Below are 26,540 nucleotides of genomic sequence, written 5' to 3' on the forward strand. Positions count from 1 at the left end.
TGCTATACACAAACAAAGCATTGTAATTTGGTAAATAAGAACGTTTTGAGAACTTGACGGAGTATGAATAGATAAATGTGCACCCAATTTTAAATCATGCAGAGTTCGCACGAACTATTTTGGCATACCTCTAACTTACTTGTTTTCACCCCTAAGTGCATTAGAAGTGGAACTCCTAGAACCTGCATTATGATCCATGGAACTTGTATCTACATAACTTGGTGATACATCATTACTTTGCACACTCTTCCAATGCACGTTGCAAAGTGAAACATGTAGCATCATGTATGCTCATAGTGGGTGGCTAATCGTCCCCCTAATTTCTCATCAAAAGACATGTGAAAAACATCATGGTTTTTTAATTTAATATTGAGTACAAGAACTTTGAAACACCCGCACACACCCTATGTACAATGACCTCACAGGTAGGAAAAGAGGCATCCCATCACACACACACACCCGCATATGCTCACCATTGCCTATGCGTTGGCCAGCAGTGTTATGTGCTGAGGCTTTATCCCATTAAACCCTCCCTTTTGGAGGCAAGGGTTTTACAAACCCATTCTGCACCAACCTTCAGAGCTTCCAGTTTTCAGCATTTGGCAGGCTAAAGAAGCGAGCTCCATTTAACCATACCTGTAGGGGATTACACGTTACATGTTCGTGCTCAAGTTGTAGAGATTGCAAGCTTCAATGTGGAACTCGTCTCATCAGCAGTACCAACTCGAGCTGCCTTGCTCTTCAGCGCGCTTTTCTTACTCGAATTTCATCCATGCTTGTCGTGCAGTCACGTGGCTAGAGGTCCCTTTTCAAAGAGGCTTTTCCTTTGCTCAAAGAATTTTTCCTTTAGGTAGCCGTATTTCCCTGCATCAAAGCAATTCGATCTGGCTCTGCAAATTTTCGTCTCCAGGCCACACCCAGAAGGGAGCAACCAAGGATGGTGTCTTCATGATGAGACGGGGTTACAAACAGGTAGTTTTTTCAGTGGGTGGAGAGCTTTGTGGCATGAATGGGACTTCGAGACCAAGAGAGGAGTTTGGCACATCCAGGGTAGACATAATAACAGACGATCCTTCATCAAGAAGCACACTGATAATGAACACGGTGAAAGATGTTGCAATCAAACGTGATTATGCTACTGCGGCACAGAGTGGGCTAGCCAATGCACTTTGCAAGGCAGGGCTCTCAGAGAAGGACTCCGTTTTAGTTGCTTCTAAGGCCCCTATTACTGTTCGATTTCTCATCAGTGCAGCCCATGAGCTGGATGAGTTTGCCACCTGGACAGCCCAGCAACCATCAACCCAGCAGGATCTTGACCAGAAGATTTGTGAGCTTGCTACTGCGAACCCCAGCAGGCAATTTGCAGCCCTAGTTGAGAGCATCGGGGTTGAAGAGCGCAAGATTTCTCGAGTGTGCCATTTTCTCATTTCTCAAAATATTGCTGATGTGCTGCAGAAGGTGCTTCTACTGGCCGCCCGTTGTTGCGTCAGAAGTTGGGGTTTTGATTCGATTATGAAAGTCATGAATATCAGAGAATGGTTTTTTCAGTTCTCCATTTAAAATAGTTGTATACAAAAAGATTGTGCTTATACGTAGCTTTCTCACTGCAAGGATGACCTACATTAGTTGCTACTTAAGAGTGGAATCTCTCACAGCAATTTTCTTGCTAGTAAAAGATCTCCTAAAGGTGTTCACATGCTGTATCTTTCCTGTGGCTTGTAAGTAATTATATTCGATTTTGCAGATAAGGTTACTTGAGGATGTTTTTCCAAACGAGAAGGATGATGGTATTGCCATTCGGACCCGTAGGATGATGCGGGGAATGTCTTTGAGTGCAGACGGAGCCCTTCAAAAATCGCTGTCTTTTTTTGAAAAGGTTTCATTGCTTTCGTAGCACTATTTTATTCGCTGTTTGTTTGGCTAAACTACAATCGTTTTGATAGTACCTTTAATGCTGAACTCAAGTTTTAGATGGAAGCAAAGCGTGGAGGTACAGACATTTTGAATATCCCAAGAGAGGCCATGCCACTTGTTATTGAGGAGTTTCCTGAAATTCTCGTTCGTGATTTAGAGTCAGATTTCAGGACTTTGAAGAGTTATTTTGAAGAGATTGGTGTCCCTAGAGAAAGAGTCACCTCTGTGGTAATGTGTTTTCCGTCAATTCTTCTGTACCGTTCTGTGGAAGAGCTGCAGAGCCGGCTACGAACCTTGAAAAAAGTACTGCTTGGCTCCTGTTTTTTTTTTCAATTCATACGGCTTTGATTATAGATTCTTTTATCCGCGATTTAAATTTTTGAACGTTTCTTATGTGAAGGATGCAAGCGTCAGACCAAGGAACTTTGGAAGGATGGTTGTGAAATACCCATGGATTCTAAGCAGATGTGTAGAGAGCAATGTGAAGCTGCTGACTAATTTCCTTATAACTGTTAAGGTATCTTTGTTAATTCATGTTAAAAGGAAGACAAAAGTTTGGCAAGTTTGGTGATCTTTTTTTTGTCTTAATAACATAAATGCGGCCCTAGTAGATAAGAAAGCAAAATTTTTCATGACGGTTCCGATGAGATATTATATCACAGGTATTTATTGAACCACCTTGTCCCACATATAGATATCAACAAAAAGCCTACAAAAATGATTATTTTATTTTTTTTCATCCTGCAGTTTTGATGTGTCGTCTTCATAGTGTTGAGAATGGCTATGTCATGACCCTTGGGAGAACCCTACCTTAATCAGCATTTTTGGTTCTCATGAAGTCTTTCAATCAATTTTTGCAATTTGCATCCCACGTGAAAGGGAATGCCCAGTCTTCGTGGTCTACGCTTTTAATTTATGGGAAAGCACCTAGAGATCGGGTCAAGTTCTAGAAGCTGTTTTCATCTATTTGAACGGTATTGCTGTAAGCTGTTGTTTGAAGCTGAGGTCTTCAAGTATACAACGACTCATGGAACATGCTATGGATAGTTTTTCGTTGAGAACGGGAGCATCGACTTATACTACAGATGAGCTAGTGACTAAAGCTACATAGAAAGAAGCATCAATGGACGAAGAGAAATCGAAGAAGTTGGTGCGAAAGAAGAAATCTACCACCTGTGATATGTTTGCCGAGCAAAAGGTGGAGTATTACAAGCAAGGAAAGTGGTTTGGGTGTGGAGAAACAGGACATATCTTGCCGAAGTGTCCTAAGGAAGAGGAGAAAAATGAAGACAAACCAGAAACATCGGAAGCGGCAGAGGAGCGAGCCAAGGAAGGGAAAAGCAAGGCTGAACTTGTTCTGGGTTTCATGCGGATGCCGGAGGATCACGCTGATCCCAACACTAAGCTCAACAAGACGTGGGGTAATGTACAAGACCAAGAAGCCCTAATTTTCTTTGATAGCGGAGCCAAGGCCAACTTTATCTCACTAGAGGTGGCAGCTAGTTTGAATCAAGCCTCCATGGGGCCGTAGATGGATGCAGTGTTAGCGGCACTGGGGCATGAAATTGCGGAACTTTGTGCCTTTGGAAGGGCGTGATGTTCTTTTAGGATGCCTTGGCATGCCTAGAACAACGTTATAGTGAACTATGGGGCTAAGAAGATTGAGCTCAAGAATAATAAGTGTAAACAACTATTCGACAGACCTTGATTTTGGCGAGACCTTCAGCAGGGTACAGAGTGGGGAGACAATTTTTGAGCATTCCTTCAACGAAGATTTTTTGTTGCAATAGACTATGTTGTGTGTGACTCGTAGTCTGAGGTAGAAGGTGTTGAGGAGAGCCATAATTCTCCTTTCATTAGGCACAGAGGGAACACGGTGTTGAGCGATTGCCGATACTTCTATTGGCCACAACTCAAGAAGGATGTGGACAAGCTCATGTGCATGGTATGTTAGAAAGTGAAGTATGATAGGCATAAAGTGACCCGACTCCTCAAGCCTTTACGGATTCTAGATCGCCCTTGGGAGAGTGTAACAATGGACTCCATTTTTGGTATTTCCAAGACTCAGAGTGGGCATGATAGCATAGTGACTATTGTGGTTAGATTTAGCAATCAGATTCATTTTGGATCGTTGAAGAAGACAATGAAGGCTGATCATTTGACAAAACTGTATGTCTCGCACATCTTTTGGTTACATGGGATGCTTATATTTAATGTTTCAGATAGAGATTCTCGGTTTACCAACTTGTTTTGGAGAGCAGTGTGTGAGAATGTGGGTACTACGCTTAAATTCTCTTTGTCATTTCATCCATAGACCGATGGATGATCAGAGATAACCAATTTAGTGGTTTCGGACTTGTTAAAGTGTTTATCTTTGAATAGTATCACTAGAGCGGTATTTGTCATTGGTGGAGTTTGTATATAACAACATTGCTCATATCTCGATGGGGAAGACACCATTTGTGATTGTCGAGGGTGGCGACACTTCGTTGCTTTATTTCTTTGCCAGTGTACAACAATTCTTGAAAAGATCATAAGCCTCGTCCTTGTGCTTGAGAAAGTATACCCAAATAAAGCGGCTAAAATCATCCATTGGTAGCTTAAAGTAAAGAGCTTTGCTGAAGGAAGGGTTCTGCATAGGTGCACAAAGATTGTTGTGAACCAACTCCAAACCGCAGTAGCTCGGTGTGAAGAGTGCTTTTGAATAGCCTCTTTATGCTGCTTCCCACAAATGTGGGAAGCGTGCTTACTCCCAACATTTCGTAAGCCTTCTATAGATCACCTATAGGAGAACGAGTAACCAAAGAAAGAACTTGGAGCCCCCTCTAACCTCCTTGCTGGAGTCTAGATCTCATACTTTTGGAAGGCGCAGGGCCTATAAATAAACTGCCTGGGCCTTAGTTTCATGCAAATTAGCTTGGGAGCACTATTGAGACGAGGACCCTCGGACATTGTACTTTGTGAAGCATTAATGATGAAGAAATACCGAATGGGGAGAAGAAGGCAAAGAAGAGTCGATCCCATAGAAGATCCAGAAAGCACTTTGACGGTTCAGACGAGGATTTCTCTTCCTTGGACCCGAATGAGCCGATGTTTGCAAAGAAGAAGCAACTTTTCAAAGCCAACCAATACGATTTTCTCGAGGATAAGAAGAAGAAGAAACCCAAAGATTTTAAGGAGGCCGGGCAAGCAATAAAGTTTAACACTTTTTTTGGCTTCAAGGATACCCACAGAGCCCTTGCTTTCATTCAATAGTTTGATATTGCCTACTCTGCAGGATGCTATTCTGAGCACTCCAAAGTCCGGAGGGCGGCATCCTACCTCAAAGGGAACACACAAACTTGGTAGTCTACCTTGGCTTCAGTTCAAAAGAGTGTTTACTTCCTCATGGCTCACTCAAGAATACGAACGTGATGTGATCACCGCTTGGAATCATCTGAGGATGACCAAGGACGATACCTTGGATACTTACTGGTAGAGATTTTGGGACACTTTCTTACCAACCTCTTCTTTCAAGAAAATTACGTTCAAGCAACATTTTGCTATGGTCTACCCAAAGAGATACGAGATTATTGTCTGCTGAAGAAGTCCGAGTCCATGCGACAATTGGTGGGACATGCAAAGCAAGGGTTTGCAATGCATGGGGACACTCTTACGTACCCCGATTAGTGACATCTTGGACCGGACAAGATACGAACAACAGTGACAAAGGGAAGGGAAAACAACAAAAGAAGAGACCCTTAGGCCCTTGACTGTCGGCAGAGCAATGGGCTGAATACTTTAAGGAAGGTAAATGTTACGGTTTTGGAGAGCATGGGCATGTTTTAGCCAGTTGCCCTAACAACGCACCAAACGAACAGCTAGAGGACAAGCTTGAGTGTTCGAGAGCAGCAGAGGAGTGAGCAAAGAAGAGAAAGACAAGTTGGATTGGTAGCAAATTTTGTGGGGACCGACCATGAGCAAATGGATGAAAGTAGGGAGCTCTGCAGAGTGTGGGGCAAAGTACGAGATCAAGAAGCCCTTATCTTCTTCGATGGAGGAACTTCATTTCGACTAAATTGGCGGCTCGACTTGGAATTATGCCAGAGGAAATGGGACCACCCCAAGAGTTGTTGGTGGATTATACGGATGCCATACAGCTCGGTACCAATACCTCACCTTGAAAAGGGGGGGATGTCACGTGCACATCTAACCCTATGTGCACGTGGACAAGCTGTAACTCCTATTTCCAGGGTTTAGGACAGCCTAGGAAGTGTTATGGTAATTGTGAGCTTGTACGCAGGACGTGCATGTCCAAGTACTTAAGAGTAGCTGCAGACCCTCTGATTGCACAACCCATTAGCATTTAGCATCAATACCTAGCACCAAGCATAAGCATTTTCACTGCATGTGAACCCTTTTCCTACCGCATGTGAACCACCTCTTATAGGCATTTTTATTATTAATTGACCCTTGAATTTCCTGGTTGTGGGGCTGTTGGGGAGCCTACTTGACCGAGTCATTTGCACCTATATATGCAACCTTGGGGCACCAAGTGCAACAAAGAATCAGAGAAGCAGAGCCTCTCAGTACCAGCAGTACCAAGCACCTGGTGATGGTCATCAATACCAGCGTTTTCTCAGCCATAGCATCAGCGTTTTCAGCCAACAAAAACACCAGCATTCACCTCAGCCTTGATCAGTGTTTTCAGCCTCGTCATCGTTGTCAGTACCCCGTCACCGCAGCAGTTCACCAGCGGTCAGATTTCAGCCCATAGTCACCTCAGCGTTTTCAATTTTCAGCCCTCAGAACACCCAGCGTTTTCAGTTTTCAGCCCTCAGAACAGCTAGCGTTTTTCAGTTTTCAGCCATCATCGGCATCGACGATAGCAGATCAGCCCTTAGCCTCGCCGCAATCGTAGATCTCATTCGGTAGCCATAGCATTTCCAGATTTCAGCTCATTAGCCTCATAGTTTCAGCACTTACCGCAAACGTCGTCATCATCATTGTCGTCAAGCATCTCAGCATCTAGAACCATTGTACCAGACTTTGTGCAATCTAAAGCAAATACGTAATAGAGAGAGGGGGGCCCTTGGAGAGGGGTTTGGGACCCCATCTGGTGTCAATCTTCTCTCTCTCTCTCTCTCTCTATCACTCACAACACTCTCTCCTCACTCACACCTCTATCACTCACAACACTTTCTCTCGCAGTTTTCCATTCTCTCTTGTTTTGGTCCATTGCACAATGTCTCATTAAGTAAGGGGGGCTCTCTCCCCCCTTCAGTAAAAGGAACCTTGAGTATGCACTGATCACTCATCCTGAGCATGCACCGTCATGTTGCACATTACATGATTCACCTGAGGGGTGATGTGGATATGATAGTAACAAGATTTAGTCAATCCTGACATCTGCTAGAGATTGGTGAGATCTGGATGTGATTGCTAAATACGTTACAATGACCATGATTCTCATCAAAGATCTTGACGGGGATAGTGATGTGAATGTTCAATGACTGTCGTTTTCGTACAAGTAGTAGATATGTGTTGTCTAGTGCATTGGTACTTAGAGTCAATGTCTACTGGATTGGTTGTTGGCTTATGTTTGTTTTGTAGGCGTAATCGAGGGTGATTACATTTCTTTCAAGAGGGGGGTATGTCACAAAGTGATGATGTGGCATGACCTAAAGGACAGGCTCCAGACAGGGAGAGATCAGAGCCCTGCTGAAAGATATAGAAGAAGTTGTGACAACTTGCAGAACCCGAAACTGGCCTGTTAATCCAAAAAGGGCGGTAGACCTTAGACTTAAACCTTATTTGCTTTCACCCATTTAATTTGTCGCCCACTTTACCTGTACTTTCAAGACACAACAAGAGGGGAAAGGAATACAAGCTGCTAGATTGCACCTGTATGAGAAGACCGACACTAGATTGGCCCCTAAATAGGCGCCCCTTTCGGTATTTCTTTATTCTTTAAAAGAGGGAATAAACGCTGTGGTTCCCTACAAGCTGCCCCGCACAACCTTGGCTGAATTTCAACTGTTCTAGCCCGATTTCGGCAGCATAACTGTACTAGGACCCTTCACAGTCAGTATTCCCACGCATTGGATGACTTTCCCGACGCATATGGACACTTTGCAAAACCTGGCAAGAATCTGCAGCACGCTGAATTCTCTGTTTTCTGCCCCGAAAATGCGCCAGATCACTTGTACATCGGTCCCCTCGCGTCCTCGAACCTCCTGGGGGTATTAGGGTCCGTTTAGGGCCAAAACCCTAAACCTGCAAAAATACACAGCAGGCTGTAATTCACTGTTTCGGGCTCCGTTTTGCGTGCCGGTCGCATCTGTAGCAAGTCCTCGAGCTCCCGCACCTGTAGGGCTACTTGCCCTTTGAATCGGACGAGATTTCGCACGTGAAACCTCTCCGAATCACCTATACCTGCGGGGGATTAGCCGCTAGCTAATCCAGTACCTGTGCAAGAGGCTCTTGCCTCGGCAATCGCACATGAACCCACACAACTGTACATTGGTCAATTGAAAATCCCACTAGAGGGGCATAACATACTGCCATAGGGGAGAGAGAGGGTAGTGCGTAGCGTGCAGGGCATCACTCCTGGCACCGCACTGTACAAAAGAGGGAAAGGAAGTACTCCATAGCTCTCAACATGTGAGACAGATTGAAAATGAGCCTCCCTTCTCCCAAAATCAGCGCCACTTCTTCCTGTACGAGGAAAGTGCACAGATATGTGCCACTTGGCACATTTACAGGCTATTTCCTGTTTTGGGGTTGCCGCCTAAAAATCTCCCGACCGATTGCCCAGTTGACTTCACGGCAGAGTAATAAAATGTTTCCCTCGTCATTCTGGAGGTAATGACGCGAACACATTTTCAAGTCCCAAAATAGCAGTTCCCTAAATTTTAGGAGATGCTGCCATTGTATCTTTCTAGGTCATCTGACCCTTTTTGTACACTGCAGCCACACCAAGAACTGAAATGTAGCCTCTGTAGCAAAGGATTCCACTTGGCTAGTCAATGACCCCACTTTGGCTAACCATAGTCCTTGTCCAACCTTAGTGCTCTCTTGCCCTTGGGCCTAGACTCCCTCTGAACAGTTCCACACTAGCTATGCAATGCAGGGCAGTTAGATTTCCAGAGGGGTGTTTCCAAAAAGTGAAAATGAATAAATAATAAGAAAGAAATTAACAAAAAGGATAGATAGTAGTCACACGTCGGTGACAGAACCAATTTGAGAGGCCAAAAATGAAAGGTCCAATTTTATAAGTTGTTGAATTCAACTTATAGGGTCCTGTCCGATGGGGCCCAGGGGACACAAGAACATTGAAACAAAGCAAGGACCCCCAATCTGCGTGGAACTGCTGACGTGGCAATGCTGTACGGACATCTCGTAAATCGCGTTGGCTGTTGATGTGGCACTTGTACGGATTTTCGTGATTTGTGCTGACAGCTTTTGGCACCAGGAATTGGGACTAGATGCTTTTAGGCTTGAAGCTTTTCATGTACATTGCTTTTGGAAGGCCCAGGGCCTGTATATAAATTACTAGGGCCTCAGTTTCAGGCAGATTAGCTTGGGAGCACTGCTGAGACGAGGACCCTCGGACATTGTACTTTGTGAAGCATTAATAATAAGGAAATACCGAAAGGGGCGTCAGTCTTTGGGGCCAATCTCTCTGGGTGTGGAACTTCGTCGTGCCGTGTCGTCTCTCTCTCAGTTTTGTTCAGTTCTTTCAGTTCTCTCTCGTGTGTTGTGGTGGATTCTTGACTTGGAGTGTCCAAGTCTGTGACACCTTCTACCGCCTCACCTGCACAGTTGTTAGCATCTTGCATCATGGAGTCGAATCGCTTGTGTAGAGAGATGGCATGTTCTCTTGGTAGAGAGATTGTGCATCCTTCAGGACTCTCCACATGATCCTTACTTTGCAGGCAGACATACAGAGATTTTGGAGGAGCTACGCCGACTCTAGGACCTGAGGTCTGAGTTTTACTCTCATGCTTCGACGTCCCATTGGGTCTCGAGAGGGGATAGGATGAACAAGGATTTCTTTGCTATGCGCAGAGAGAGACCAACTAGATCTATGATGCGTTCGATCAAGGATTCCGCAGCTTCAGATTTCTATGAGCTCTTGTTCGCAACAAAGGCAGTCACTCCGAAGATTTTACAAGCTAGAGATCAGGTTTGACACTTAACGAGGAGGCGCGCGACTACAGACATGTGCCTTCAATTAATGGCTCCTTTTTTCTTGGATGAGTTGCGAGATGCAGTGCGTAGTTTGGCTCATTCCTCTTGTCCAGGTGGTGATGGTCTTACTAGAGGCTTTTTCGCGACTTCTTGGAATTTGGGATGTGGTACAACTGTGGCTCTTGAGAGGTTGCCTGGACATATTTGACATTAGGGAAAGTTTGGACTCAATTTTGGGCCTTGTAAGAAATGCCATGTTAGCATAGAGAGATAATAGAAAGTCCCTATTTTCATTGTGGTACAACTATGGCTCTTGAGAGGTTGCCTGACATATTTGACATTAGGGAAAGTTTGGACTCAATTTTGGGCCTTGTAAGAAATGCCATGTTAGCATAGAGAGAGAATAGAATTTGGAATGTGGTACAAGTGTGGCTCTTGAGAGGTTGCCTGGACATATTTGACATTAGGAAAAGTTTGGACTCAATTTTGGGCCTTGTAAGAAATACCATGTTAGCATAGAGAGAGATAATAGAGAGTCCCTATTTTCATTTTCCATATATGTTTTCCAAATATCCTAAAACCACCCATACTGCAGGGTACGTTTAATAAAAATTCAAAAAGTATTTAGGTAATGATAACCTACGACGTCTCGGAATTGAATGCCGAATATCTCAATCTTCTGCTTTTTCAAAACTAAGAGCTGTCACTGACCATCCTGCCTACACAAGTCTCCATAGCTATGACTACTCAAGCTTATGCATAATCAACTAAACAGGTTACTACTTAATGCTTATCTATCTTCTTTCCAACCTAATTCTTCAAATGCAGAAGAGGGCTAGGGATCAATTCTCCAACTCCTTTCATATCTGCATACAAGACAAGTAGATGTTGTTATTCAAGATTTGGATCTTCGCATATCCGATGGCAATCTTTGTTCAAAGACATAGCAATGAAGATGGGAGCACGTGCGATGCGTGATGGACAACGGGTGGGAGACTGGGAATGGCTAATATTTGTAGGCAGAAACTTCTTTGATATAGAGAGGAAACAATTCTGTGCAAGGTTTCCTTGGGTTCTTGATTCTTCTTGAGTTCTTGATTCTTCCCTTGAGTTTGCAAAGCTGAAGCACATCCAGAGCTCTAACACCAATCTCAGGGGCAGCGGAAGGGTTTAAGGATTTTATCTCAGATCTGATACCTCACACAAACACAAGGATATTGTCACAAAAACGGAAACGTGATCGTACACTTTTATATCTTATTTACGAATTTTCATTTAAGAAAACAGAAACTCTACACAATATAAAGGTGAGAGAATAATGAAAGAAAATTGACACAGCACTAGGGACTAGAAAATGGGTTGGTCCCCCCCCCCTTAAAAGGAGATTTCTTATAATTTCTGATAATTACAAGCGCATAAATTCAACACAGCATACGCTGCTGCTGTCCCACTCAGTGCTTTGATGCGTAAGAGCACATAAATTCATAAGCCTAGCGGCTGAAATTTTCATACCTGTAGCTGTGGATGGCTAATTTTGCTTCGTACTCGAGATTTCCTGGGTGGGAAATACTTTTATTGTTATCCTGCTCGCGTAGGAAGTACCCACACGAGTTCTTTTGGGCTGAATTCTGCTTTTGAATGCGATCGGAATGTTGAAATTTGTGCGGACAGCCCGTACTATGCTTGTCTGAGTGCGACTAGTCCACACAGGGACGCACACAAGCTCTTGGGCTGCCCTTAACTGTTCTTGCGCGCTTCGTGGCCTCCGACGAGCCCTTCATGGATCCAGAGCAGCAATTCATTGGAGAGACTCTGGGCGGGTGGAAACTGTTGCAGCCAGACTCCCCAAATGCTAGCGCTACCTTTTTTATAATCCTCGTGTGAGCTTCCTGGCCATATGGCGCCTCTTGCGAGAGAGAGAGAGAGAGAGAGAGAGAGAGAGAGAGAGAGAGAGAGAGAGAGAGAGAGAGAGAGAGAGAGAGAGAGAGAGAGAGAGAGAGAGAGAGAGAGAGAGAGAGAGAGTGCGAAATTAGCAAAACACTGGCTGCTAGAGTTTTCTTACGCTATGGTTGGGATTTTTTAATGTTTATTAGATTTGGTCGGGTTCATACTGTCCGGTCACTGATTTTATAAGGTTTTTAACCTTTTAACTTAAACACACACATAAAAACCTTATGTTCTGACCAAACTGGAGCGTGATTAGCTCGGTCATTTTCATGCCTCTCTCGACTCAACCTGTCTACTCTCGCCGGGATGTATTTACATTGTGTTCGGCCGGCCAAAACCGTGGGCGGCCACGGTGAAAATATTAAATGATGACTTTTGTGAGCTCTTAAGGGACACCATCTTATTCATGCGCTTGTTCTGATCGGTTCTGCAACGTTTCCGGTTACTTCTCTTCTTATCATACTATTTAGACCGGGATAAATTTCCAAAGTGTACATTGCACCGGGAAATTTACCCGTTCATAATTAATTGGTATCATAAATTCATAAATTCATATATTCATCTTGTGTGCACAAAAATCATTTTCATTTAACTGTAGGCGTAGCTAAAAATATTACATCCCTCTCGCTTCTAAACAACTGTCCTCAACTGTAAGGCTTCATGATACTTATGTGGGATGTCTGGAAAATCTTGCAGGTTTGATTCCGTCATCCACTGAGCATCTAGAGGGGAGTAATTCGTAAACTTTATGAAACCGCCCCGTGGGGCGGTAGGCGTTGGCTTTCACCCGAAATTCTTTACTTTAGACACACACAGAGAGAACGTGCAAAGGAAACCTGTAACGGGGATTAACACTTAAGTACACACATAGCTCGGAAGCTAGAATGCTCCAAACAGACGCCGACAACCTGTAGGCCCCAAAATTGGCGCCCCTTTCGGTATTTCTTTATTCTTTAACAGAGGGAATAAAACTTGTGATCTCCCACGAGCTGCCCCGCACAATCTAGGCTAAGAAATACCTGTTCTGGCCCGATTTCGGTAGCATAACTATACTAGGACGCTTCACAGTTAGTATCCCCACGCAATAGATGACTTTCCCGACGCATACGGACACTTTGCAAAACCTGGCGAGAATCTGCAGCACGCTGAATTCTCTGTTTTCTGCCCCGAAAATGCGCCAGATCACCTCTACACGGTCCCCTCGCGTCCCCGAACCTCTTGGGGGTATTGGGGTCCGTTTAGGGCCGAAACCCTAAACCTGCAAAAATACACAGCAGGCTGTAATTCCCTGTTTTGGGCTCCGTTTCGCGTGCCGGTCGCATCTGTAGCAAGACCTCGAGCTCCCGCACCTATAGGGCTACTTGCCCTTTGAATCGGACGAGATTTCTCACGTGAAACCTCTCCGAATTCACCTGTACCTGCGGGGATTAGCGGCTAGCTAATCCAGTACCTGTGCAAGAGGCTCTTGCCTCGGCAATCGCGCATGAACCCACATAACTGTACATTGGTCAAATGAAAAGCCCACTAGAGGGGCATAACATACTGCTCGTAGGGGAGAGAGAGAGCAGTACGTAGCGTGCAGGGCATCACTCTTGGCACCGCACTGTACATAAGGGGGAAAGGAAGCTCTCCATAGCTCTTAACCTGTGACAAAATGCAAAAGGAGGCCTCTCCCAGCATAAAATTCAGCGCCCATTTTTTTGCATGAGGCAGGTTCATGAAAAACTGCCACTTGGCGCATTTACAAGCATTTGCCCGTTTCGGGTCTGCCGCTTAAAAATCTCCCGACTGGTCGCTCAGTTGACTTCGCGGCAGAGTTGTAAAATGTTCCCCTAGTCATACCGGAGGTAATGAAGCGAACACATTTCACAGCCCAAAATAGCAGTTCCCTAAATTTTAGGAAATGATTCCGTTGGGCTCCCACTGGTCATTTGACCATCTATCCTCATTGGAACCGCATCCAAAAGTGCAATGTGGCCCAACTGTCGGATACTTTCTGTTGGTAGTCACACCTTGACTTTAGGCCTTTATTAAGTTTACTCCCTAGTATCCACCAACTTGCTAAGTGTGACGGGGGGACCTATATGATCTTGCTCTGAGCCTAGACATCCTCTTACTATACGAATTCCAGTGTTGACCACTTCCCGTTTGCGGGTGAAACTACCGTTCACATTGGCCATACAATGTCCGACCGTTTGCTACTTCAAGAAGAGGGTCTCAAAAATAAAACAAAACCCATTGGAAAGAAACCAACAACTAAAGTTAGCAGTTGCCACGTCCTCGTGACACTTTACTAAGTACTTACGATGAGTGCTTCCAGACTTCAATTGGCGTTCCTGATGATGAAGGATTTGTCCTGGAAGAAGTATTTCTTCAGTTTCATCCTCCTCAGGAGGATCTTCTGTAACTGGTTCTGCTTGAAGTTCACCAACGAAAGGTCGTAGAAGGCTCATGTGAAAGCATTATCGATTTTCCAATTCTCTGGAAGATCCAATCTAAACGCTACGTCGTTTATCTGTTCTGTAATCTTAAATGGGCCATAATATCTGCTTGAAAGTTTTATAACCTTTCCTTTCTGATTGGCCTGTTTCTTAAGTCGCGCTTTATCAAACTTAAGAAGAACAAATTGTCCTTCAGTTAGCTTGAGATGACGACGATGTTTATTTGTTGCTTTCTTATGCTTTTCTTGAGATCTAAGGATAGCGCGTTTCACTTGCGTGTAAGCGGTATCCGGATTTCGAACAAATTCATCAGCTGCAAATATCTTTTCCTTAGTGAAAAGGATTGGGGGGAGATGTGGTTTGCCATAAATAACCTCAAAAGGAGCGTTTCTAGTAGAGGAATGTATGGTGTTATTATTGTTAGGTGCAGCGGAATGAATGTTTGAACTTTGCTCAAGATGAGTGCTCCGAACTGTGCTCAAGGTTCCTTTTTGTTCTTATGGAAGGGAGAGCCTTCCGTTCTTAATGAGAGAGTGCAATGATCACGAACAAAGTGAATGGACACTGTGCGTGCAAGTGTATGAGACTGAGAGAGAGAGAGAAGAGAATACGACACCAGAGACGTAAAACCCTCCTCTGAAGGCCCCACTCTCTACGGCGAGAGCGGTCTACTTATGATTGCACAAATCTCGACAATGCCTGGACTTGCCGACGATGTCGACGACGAGACGGGCTGAAAACTGAAAACGCTAAGGGCTGAAATCTGCAAATCTTTATCTGCTGAATTCTGACTCTATGTCGATGACGACGGCGATGACGACGATGCAACGACGACACGCTGAAAACGCAGATGCTGAAATCTGCGTTTTCCGGGCTGAAACTGTAAACCTTGCGGAATGTGACCGTGCGGCGAGGATCTGCTGCGGGAAGGTGAGATCTATGAGGTTCGGGACTTGTTTTGTGGTTTCTAAAGGCTGAAAACTGAAAACACTGATGGTTCTTGATGTTCCGTCGCGGTGAATCTGCAAAACGTTGGGGCTGATCTGCAAATAAAAAACGCTAGGGCTGAAAATGGTTCTGTTGTCGCCGGATGGACTGCAATTGCAAAACGCTAGGTCTCTTGTTGAGTCTTCTGTTGCCAGGGATCTGCAAGAGCAAAAACGGTGGCTGATCAGGTCCAAAAACGCTAGGTGGTTGTTGTGGAGCAAAAACGCTAGGGCTTGGGGTTTTGCTGAGAAGTTGCCTGTTGAGCAATGGTGCTTCTGTTGCCTCTTCTGCCAATTAGTGCTAGTCTAGGTTTGCTTATATACAAACTTACTCAATTTGCCCTACCTACTTTCCAACAAAAGTCACTTAAAAGTAATAAGTGAAAAATGTCAAAAATAGGGAAATAAGGCTAAATGCACTGGAAAATTCCCCTGAAGGATTCTGATGGGAATGCTTATGATCATGCTGTGTGCAACCAGAGGATATGCATCTACACTAAGTGTCTGGGCATGCACGGTCTGCGAATAGACTCACAAAAGTGCCAGAACACTTCTAAATCTAGACTGATTGGATTGACTGAACCCTTGTCATGCTGTAGCTTGTCCATGGACACATAGGGTTGGATGTGTCACGTGACATCCCCTCCTTTTCAAAGTGAGGTACTGGTACCGAATTGTATGGTGTCGAGGGAGATCGCCAATATCATCCGGAATCCTGGAAGGGACTCTTCGCTGGCCCACTCTGATGTGTGGGTCATGCGGTACTTGAACTTCATAAAGGTTTGCAACGCTTGCTTCTTTGGGCCGTGCCGAAAGCGACAAAGTCTCTTGCATAGTTATAGGGGACGGGGGGGGACGGGCCCTAGGGCCGGGGGACGGAAGGGGGCACCTTGGGACGGTCGGATTTTTGACCGGACGGGCGGGTCGCAGGGGGACGGACCGGGGCCGAGGACCGGGGACGGACCGGGTCGGACGGGAACGACAGTTTTCAGGCAAGGTTAAATAGCCGTTTATGACCGTTTATGACCGTTTTAAACGGCTGTTTGCAACCCAACTACCATATTTTGGGGGGGCTTGGCCCTTGGGAGGCTATAAAAGCCCCCTTGGGCCTCTTAATACTTATTCCAATTTCCCTCAAGGCTCAAGCTCTCCTCTCTACTCATAGCCTCATTGCTCAAGGCTCAAGCATGACTACGCGCCGTGGCCCGTACGCTCTACACTCTACCCTTGAAAGTTGAGCTCCACTCTCTCCCTCTTCTACCCACTTTGAAGCTCTCCTCTCCCTCTTCTACCCACTTTGAAGCTCTCCTCTACTCTCTCTCCACACAAGCTCTCCTCTAACTCCTCTAACTTCTAAGCTCTACTCTCTCGAGTCTCTCCACCATCTTGTCATCTCAAGCCAACTCCACTTCTCAAGCCGGTTCTTCTCGAAGGAGGCCCGCCGTGCAAACGTGGTCGTGGTGGGGTGAAGTCGACTTTAGCACGCGTGGCAAAGGTGGCGGTGCAAGACCATGGACATGCAAGCTATGCCCATACAAGAGAACGGGTGGTTCAAACAAAGTGCGAGCCCATCTTCTTCATGAACCTGGTCACGAGGTGAAGTTTCAAGTTTTGCCCTCATGTAGCTCCCGAGAAGAGATTGGATCTTCTTGAGAAGCTCACGGTGAATGAGGTTGCGGAAGCGGCCAAGAGTGGCCGTTTTGTTGTCGTTGATCCCTCCGCCACGGCGACACCGCGAGAGCAAAGGGAAGTCAACCTTGACGACATCTCTCGAAGCTTCAAGAGCCATGCATCTACACCGTCCTCTTCGGTTCCACATCGCCAAAGCACTCTCAACGAAAATTGGAATCCTAAATTGAAGGAAGAGGTGGATAGGCCGGTTGCCCGATTCTTCTTCCACGACCACATGCCTTCCATGCTTCGCGGTGAGTTTCCCTTGGCATATGCACATTGCAATATTCCATTTTGTATTTATAATGTGTTATAACTTCTCGACTCTCGACTCTCGAGTCTCCATACTAACACAACATGCTCTATTTTGTATGGATAGGTCTCCATACTTCCGAACCATGGTTACGAAAATAGGGGAATATGGCTCCTCTTATGTGCCACCTTCATCGGACAGGCTTCGCACCACCCTCCTTGACAAAGAGAAGCTTGCCGTGGAGCAAGCGGCCCAAGCAACAAAGGATTTGTGGGAGACCAATGGCGTCTCTCTCCTTGTAGATGGATGGAGCGACACCCGCAAGCGGTCCATCCACGGGGTGGTGGCCTACTCTCAGGGGGAGATGTACTTTGTGGAGTCACATGATGCATCCGATAGTGGCAAGGCCGCCGAGATGCTTGCTGCGGAGTGGACAAGCACCATAGAGATCACCGGCTCGGAGAATGTCCTTTGTATGGTTGTAGATGGAGAGGCGTCAAATAGGGCAGCCGGGGCTATCATTGAGGGCATGTATCCCAGCATCCATGTCACATTTTGCATGGCGCATTGCCTCAATAACCTCCTCAAGGACATAGGGAACTTGTCATGGATTTCACCCACCATTGGTGACGCCTCTCGAATTGTCTCCTTTGTGCTCAACCATCAAAAAGTGCGCCATGAATTCTTAAAGAGAAGCCACTTGTCCTTGCTCAAATATTCAGAGACAAGATTTGCATTCAATTGGCTTATGCTAGGCCGCTTGTCTACATGTGGCGGAGCCTTAAGGGGCCTCTTTCTCAGTGATGAGTTCCAGGCCATGCCGGAGTCTACATCAGCAACAGGATTGAAATGCCGAGAATGGGCCGACGACACCGCTTGGTGGAGGAGGTGAAGACTCTTGACGCCATGGTCAAGCCTATTCTACACCTACTTCGAGTGGTGGATGGCTTGCAGCCATGCATTGGCAAAGTCTACGAAGCCATGGATCGGATGATAGAGGCACTTGAGAAGCTTGTGCCTGACCCTGTTCAGTATGCGGAGATTCATGGCTTGTGTGAGTCGAGGTGGAATGGATACTACTCTCCACTTCATGCGGCAGCTTATGTGCTTGACCCTGAGTTTCAGGGAAGGCGTCAAGAGACCGACAAGGCGGATGGCGTCTTGCATTGGAGCGCCTTGAGCCTAGCAGTGACATTAGGCGCAAGATTAGAGACGAGCTACTCAACTACAGGCAAAAGAAGGGCTCCTATGGATGTGTAGATGCACAACTTGATCCCAACAAGATTGGCTCGGTTTTGTGGTGGGAGGACTATGGAGGAGATGGCCCACATTTGCAGCGCTTGGCTATTCGTGTCCTTAGCCACAAGCATGTACCACTAGTTGCTTGGAGCAACTATGGAGTGTGTACAGCCACATTGCCTCTAAGAAGAGGAATCGCCTTGGGGTTCAGAGGGCCAATGATTTGGTGTTTGTGAACGCTAACTTGCGCATGCTTGCCAAGAGCGTCACACACGAGGCAGATCCCTTCACTGAGTGGGAGATAGCACAAGAGAATCCATCTATGGCCGATACTCTTTTGGAGGAGCTAGAGGAGGACTTCGAGCCTCAATGCGAGCCTCCCGAGCCCTCATACGTCGCTGACGACCTCGACTACGACGAGGATATGGAGATTCAGTAGGCGAGCACTTCTTGAGTTTGATGATCATTGATCACTCAACTCTCGAGTCTAGACTCTTGAGTCTCTTGAGTCTACGACTCTTACCTACTACATAGCCCTTTGTACTTTTTGTTATCCTTGAGGCCTCAGGCTTGTCCTAAGTCCTTTAGGCTTTTAAACTCTTGAGCCCTTGTGGCATGCACTTCTCATTTTGTATCCATCGATCATCGATGTTTTATTAGCACATTTCCGCCTATATGACTCGTGTTCTTTGGTCTATTTAGTGTAAATTTATGGTCAAAGTGATGCTCTATGTGTGTAGATCAAAAAATGCAAAAAAAACTCTCTTTTTTTTTGCCGTTCCGACCCCCGTTCCCGTTTCCTGATGTTTGCCGTCCCGTCCCCGTCCCCGTCCCCGTTCCCGTTCCCGTTCCCGTTCCCGACCTCGACCCACCGTCCCATGTAACTATGGTCTCTTGTGGCTCCTTCGATGCTTCAACTTTGTCTAAAGTCATGCTTCTTTCGTCTTCAAGAAGCTCCATGGCTGAAAATTCGTGAAACCATTTCCAACACAAAACCATGAACATACCTATTTCATGTAAAGCGAGTGGAAAAAATCTTGTCGTCCTAAATAGACTGTGCATGCAATGTAAATGAACAAAGAGACGGAGTGACAAACCGTTCACCACCCACACGCAAACAATGAAATCGAATCTTTCTCTTATGATCTAGAGCGATCAACTGTGGCAATTCACAACGGAAATGCCCATGCTTGGTGCTCATACTTTCATGTGCTCTTGCTAAAACTGTGTCGTGCCAAGGAAGAGACATAGAATGTGACTTCCTTGAATGCATACTTTTCAGCTTTTCTTGAATAATCCGCATACATCCGTGCTTATCCATGAGTGAAACGTGCTCAACGTACAATATGTCATGCCTAGGAAAAGGGATCACACAAAGACACTGACTAAAATACAGGAAACGATCACGAATGAAACACTCGAACAATGCGTGCGTATGAATCATGCGAACACATAATACTTCCTGTGAGGGTTCTTTGGACCTAGGCTCGAGAGCCAAGATCGATCCTTCCTGAGGGGGTTCTTTGGACCTAGGCTCGAGAGCCAAGATCGATCCTTCGTGATTGATTGAATCTGCAACGAGGTTAGCTTCGCTAGAAAAAGCATCAACTAACACATCATCCTTGTGAACAATCACATCATCTTCATGCAAACCATCATGCTCATCCTTATCATTCAAATCATCATGCAAATCAGTCATTCAAATCATCATGCAAATCATGTGTGTCTTGCTTTGAAGAAGTAGAGACTGAGAGAGTCTACGTCTCCTGAATCTCTTGCATCTGTGCCTGCACTTGAGAAAAGAGTCGCAAGAACTCTTTCATGTGTTGGTCGCTCTTTTTTTTTATGGCTTTGTACTGCGATCAAATTTGGCTTGACTTTCTTTGTTTTCGCGATCCAATTTGGCTTGTCGTTCTTTGTCTTCCAAGTCTAACTTCATGTCCATCACCATCTTGTCGAAAGCCTCCATAGGAGTTAGTGCATTCCGGGTCGTAGATGGGGAAGGGGGAGGGTCGGAAAAACCTCCTGGTGGGGAAAATTCTTCTTTGCCTCTCTCATGCTCATCACCTCCAAGCGAAGTATCCATTCCGCTTCGAGTGATGACCATGCACTATGATCTTTGGTTCTTAAGTTCACGAGGAACTTGGGTTCTTGCGGGGCTTGGGTTCTTGGGTTCTTGAGGGTCTTGAGGGTCTTGAGGTTCTTGAGGGTCTTCTTTTGCTTGCAATCTGTGTTCGAGAAGGATCTTCTCTTCACCCGAGTTCTCCTCTTTTCCGCAGGTGCACCCCTTGGCGGCCTTGCGCTCACACCAAGGTTGCTTTTCCCCACCTCACGTCGATTGGCCGGCCGCTAAGTGCACGGTCCGCTCTCAATGAGTGAAAAGAGGCACAAGGGGAGGCTGGACAAGCCCTTCTTTCTTGGGTTTCTTGTCACTCTTCAAAAACACAATTAGGAATCGACACGCCCAAGTGAACTTGGGTTCGTGTGACCGTAACAAGCAAAAAAAAAATTCTTGTGATTCTTGTGGTTCTTTCCTTGAGTGATACAGAACACTGCCAAAGCTCTGATACCAATGTTAGGTGCAACGGAATGAATGTTTGAACTTTGCTCAAGATGAGTGCTCCGAACTGTGCTCAAGGTTCCTTTTTGTTCTTATGGAAGGGAGAGCCTTCTTCCGTTCTTAATGAGAGAGTGCAATGATCACGAACAAAGTGAATGGACATTGTGCGTGCAAGTGTATGAGACTGAGAGATAGAGAGAGAAGAGAATACGACACTAGAGACGTTGTAAAACCCTCCTCCGAAGGCCCCACTCTCTATGGCGAGAGCGGTCTACTTATGATTGCACAAATCTCTACAATGCTTGGACTTGCCGACGATGTCGATGACGATGAGGATGACGACGAGACGGGCTGAAAACTGAAAACGCTAAGGGCTGAAATCTGCAAATCTTTATCTGTTGAATTCTGACTCTATGTCGATGACGACATCGATGACGACGATGCAACGACGACGCAGCTGAAACTGTAAACCTTGCGGAATCTGACCGTGCGGCGAGGATCTGCTGCGAGAAGGTGAGATTTGCGAGGTTCAGGACTTGTTCTGTGGTGTCTAAAGGCTGAAAACTGAAAACGCTGATGGTTCTTGATGTTCTGTCGCGGTGAATCTACAAAACGCTAGGGCTGATCTACAAATAAAAAATGCTAGGGCTGAAAATGGTTCTGCTATCGCCGGATGGCCTGCAACTGCAAAATGCTAGGTCTCTTGTTGAGTCTTCTGTTGCCAGGGATCTGCAAGAGCAAAAACGCTGGCTGATCTGGTCCAAAAATGTTAGGTGGTTGTTGTGGAGCAAAAACGCTAGGGCTTGGGGTTCTGCTGAGAAGTTGCCTGTTGAGCAATGGTGCTCCTGCTGCCTCTTCTGCCAATTAGTGCTAGTCTAGGTTTGCTTATATACAAACTTACTCAATTTGCCCTACCTACTTTCCAACAAAAGTCACTTAAAAAATAATAAGTGAAAAATGTCAAAAATAGGGAAAATAGGCTAAATGCACTGGAAAATTGCCCTGAAGGATTCTGATGGGAATGCTTATGATCATGCTGTGTGCAACCAGAGGATATGCATCTACACTAAGTGTCTGGGCATGCACGGTCTGCGAATAGACTCACAAAAGTGCCAGAACACTTCTAAATCTAGACTGAGTGGACTGATTGAACCCTTGTCGTGCTGTAGCTTGTCCACGGACACATAGGGTTGGATGTGTCATGTGACAATTATAGGCAAATTCTGCTTGAGGTACATACTTCTCCCATTCTCTTTGGTTATCTGAGACATAGTACTTCAAATTTTCCTGGACTGTGGAGTTAGCGATCTCGCTTTGTCCACCTGTCTGAGGATGATAAGCCGAAGAGAAATTCAGCTTAGTTCCCAAGTTCGTAAAAAGTGCTCACCAGAAATTACTAGTCATACTTGGGTCACGATCACTGATAATCGTTTTAGGCATGCCATGATGCTTAAAAATCTGGGCCAGAAATATCTTGGCCGTGTGATCGGCTTTAATGTTTTTTGTTACTGGAATGAAATGAGCTAGTCCATATTGCATCATTCCCATTCAGAGTGCGCGGTAAATCCATTATAAAATCCATGGCAATACTTTCCCAAGGTACTCGTGGTACCGAAAGAGGCTGAAGCAAGCCAGGAGTCTTATGGCGATCATACTTAAACTTTTTGGCATGGTACACACTCTCTGACATCTTTCTAGAGCTTGTGTCCTAGACATTATGCCTCTGTGGCTTGCGTAAGGAGAAGCATGTGCTTCATCCATTACCTTTGTTCTGAGTGGACGCGCCACTCAAAGAGCCTGATGGAAATAAAGGTAACCATCCTTAATAGAGTACGGAAAGAGTTCGGTACCAGTTTGTAGTTGTTGCTAGATTTCACCAAAATCGGAGTCATCAGGATACATCTTGGGTAGAGATTCCAACTCTTGATGATGTATACTTGTTATGGCATTTACTTGGGGCCGTCGAGAGAGTGCATCTGCCACCACATTCTTACTTCCCGCAGTGTGTAAGATTTGGAAGTGAAACATGGAGAGAAAATTTGCCCATCTCGCATTGAGAGAGAAAATATCAAAGGCTCTGTTGGTCTGTCTTGATCGTAAAATCTGCTCCCAAAAGATAGTGTTTCCAAACTGAAAGAGCGTGGATAACTGCCATGAGTTCCTTCTCATAGATGGAAGCATGAAGTTCTGCATCTCGAAGTCGTCTACTTTCATAAGCTATTGTGTGGCCTTCTTGGTTTAAAACTGAGCCAATGCAATCACCTGAAGCATCACAATGCACTTCAAATGGTTTCTGAAGATCAAGCACAACGAGTATGGGTCCATGGATGAGTAGGTGCTTAAGCTTTTCAAAAGCTTCCTTCTACTTAACTCTCCATACAAAAGATATCTTTTTCTTTGTGAGATCATGGAGAGGTGCATCTACATGGGCGAATAAAAAGTACTTGCTTTAATTACTCTCACAAATGCAGATACAATGGCTAAATGCTGAATGCCGAATCGCCGATGCTGAATACTTCATGTTGATGATTTGCGAAATGCCAGGGCTGATTTGATGCAAAAAGGCTAGGCTGGTCTGGGGCAAAAACGCTGGATTGAACTGATGCAAAATGCTGGCTGAACTGATGCAAAAACACTGATGATGCTGGGGTGCTGGCGATGGAAATGCTAGGTGCTAAGGTGCTGTGGACGTTGAATGCCTGTGCAGGTACTGGGTTCCGATGTCCTAAAAACTGAAGGCCAAGTGACTCTTTTATAGGTTTTTCTACCATTTACCCTACCTACTTTTCATAAATGTCATGTCAAAGTCAAAGTCCTCTGCTGCAACCTTCTCCGATGATGGGAGCATCGCCTCATCCTCGACCTCCTGGATCTCCCCAGATTTGTTGCTCGATCACTCAGTTTACGAGAGAGAGAGAGAGAGAGAGAGAGAGAGAGAGAGAGAGAGAGAGAGAGAGAGAGAGAGAGAGCTTGAGCTTTTTCTTTACTTGCTGAATATTATTCCCGTAATTTTACTCCTATGGTTCTTCATCTAATGTGATTTGTTCATTTTATTAAAATTGCAAAGATTATGACATGTCTCTTTCAGGTTCCACCAGAAAAGATTGGACGTTGCATTACCAAGTGTCCAAATCTGCTAGGATCCTCCACAATGCCCATGCAAATGATGGCTCAGCATTTGACTTCAATGGGCATCAAAAGGGTGACACTAGGCAGAATATTGACGCATTACCCACAACTGTTGCTACAGAAGCCGCGTTCGTTTGATGAGGTAAGATGGATTGGAGAATATGATGACCATTTTAAGTGTCCTGCTTGAAGGGCTTTATGGGCTAACACTTGAGATGATGTTTGTGCTACAGATCGTCACTTTTCTGAAGAGTTGGCGACTCGATGAGAGTGATATTTTAAAGCTTCTGGTGAGATGCCCTCCAATTTTTGCGTCAACCGTGGCACACTTACAGATGAAGATCACATTCCTTCAACAGCTTGGAATACGTAACCAACGGTTGCTATATGTTTTACGGAGGTACCCAGAATACCTTATGCTAAGCCTTGAAAACTCCTTGAAGCCAAGGTATGTACTTGTGGAGTGTTATGAATGACTGTTGATCGATAAGATTTCAAGCTTAATGTTTCTTCTGATTGCAAATTGTTTGATCACAGAATAAGGTTTCTGAAGAGCATTGGCCTGAGTAATCAAGATATAGCTTTTATGGTTTGTGGGTTTCCTCCTTTGCTAGGCTACTCAATTGACCATGTCCTTAAGCCCAAGCTGGATGTGCTGGAAAACGTGTTGTGTCACCCTATTAAAGGTGTGGTAGCATACCCAAGATATTTTAGTTATTGCCTTAAAAAGAAAATTCTCCCCAGATTTCGCATAATGAAACGTGCGAATGTTGAGTGGGATTTGAAAAGCATGCTGTCACCAAGTGATGATCAATTTGCACATGACTACCTGGGTTTTGGACGGATGCTTGTACCTCCTATCAGACTGAAACAGTCCTGACATTTTCCGATGATCTGTTAGCCACCTAGAGAAGCTATGAAGAATCTGACTGACATCATCTTCGAGATGTGCAGGGGCACTCTTCATTGTGTTGAAGCATCACTGATGCAGCCATGAGATATAGTGCCAAAAGATGTAGTGTCATGTGCATGACTTAACCATTCTGTCAGTTTGAGTGCAGCTGCAGAGCTTGTCAGGGTTGCGACTTCAATTATGGATGCAATGTAATTTAAAGCTTGAGAGCGTGTAATCACCAGTGTTGTGTTAAATGGCCAATATGCTCCAGGCTCGATCAATCTCATACTAAATTCAAGATATGAAGCTTGAACAAACTCCATTTTATTATATATATATAAATAATATATATATATATATATATATATATATATATATATATATATATATATATATAGAGAGAGAGAGAGAGAGAGAGAGAGAGAGAGAGAGAGAGAGGTGTTACTGTGTAGTCCTTTGCTATATGCTCTCTTTTAAACTTTTCGGATCATTTGGTTGCCTCTAGCCATTTTCATGGTTTGTCTCTACCCTTCTATATTGTTGTGTGACAAATGTATGTGGCTGACTCAATTTCTTGGCCATGTAAGAATGTTGCTTTGAAATTTCTTGGGAATAAATGTCTTTCACTAGGTTTGGGTTTTTTCAAGGTTACCATCATGAAGTTGGATGAGTGGAGTGCAGGGGTGAAAGTTGCAAGGGTGCCCTCACACTTCCTAAGGCAGGGAAACCTCCATGGTTGCCCATCTTGGACGAACAGGTATTATCCAATTGTCCCGTCAAAATGCAATACCAAAATTTTCCACCCTTCTCGAGCTTGGTCCAATTGCGCTCATGAAAACTTAAGAGTATTCAGATTGCACAAGGGGTGAGCCTTTTCTAGTTTTGTGTCATTCACCCAGGTTAAAGCCTATGGATATACAAAAGAATTGTAGCACTGCAATCAGCAAGTAGCCAATAATCTGTTTGTTAGATAACTTGTTACTTCTTTGTGGGATCGACATTCATAGCCAATTCATATGTGGCACTGAAAAATGCATGGATGCCACATGTTTTGAGGGTGAGAGAGTGCTTATCTTTGTGGAGAGTCTTCAATTTCTATACTGCTTTTTGAGCCAATTGCTTCATACTGTTTTCCAAATTATTAATATAGCCTCAATTCAATTGGAATGTCTAGATTGCAAGTGGTATATGAAACCAATGTAAACAAAACGAAGGAACACGTATATGGAAAGCTACAAATGTACTAAATACTAAACTCTTAAGTAGATCACCTACTTGTTGCATGCAGAACTCCTTTCATGATTCTTTGCATCTTTGTGTCTCCAAACATCTT

At 44.9% G+C, this 26,540-nt stretch overlaps 1 protein-coding gene across 2 annotated transcripts; it reads left to right on the forward strand.

The window, feature by feature from the left end:
• The first annotated feature begins 468 nt into the window (after positions 1-468).
• LOC147453636 (uncharacterized) lies at positions 469-26,309 on the forward strand. Of its 2 annotated transcripts, none has more exons than XM_086515758.1 (7): positions 469-1,458; positions 1,745-1,876; positions 1,972-2,217; positions 2,315-2,431; positions 24,272-24,454; positions 24,546-24,760; positions 25,889-26,309. In XM_086515758.1, the coding sequence occupies exons 1-7, from the start codon at positions 694-696 to the stop codon at positions 26,040-26,042; spliced, it is 1,812 nt and encodes a 603-aa protein (XP_086371884.1). In that variant the 5' UTR covers positions 469-693; the 3' UTR covers positions 26,043-26,309. The 2 variants fall into 2 exon arrangements, with proteins under 2 accessions (XP_086371884.1, XP_086371883.1); XM_086515757.1 differs by lacking the exon at positions 25,889-26,309 and adding an exon at positions 24,850-25,507 and having other exon boundaries at positions 476-1,458.
• Positions 26,310-26,540: the final 231 nt, after the last annotated feature.

This window comes from Adiantum capillus-veneris, chromosome 7 (assembly GCF_014529385.1).
Source record: "Adiantum capillus-veneris isolate H3 chromosome 7, ASM1452938v2, whole genome shotgun sequence".
Lineage (NCBI taxonomy): Eukaryota > Viridiplantae > Streptophyta > Polypodiopsida > Polypodiales > Pteridaceae > Adiantum > Adiantum capillus-veneris.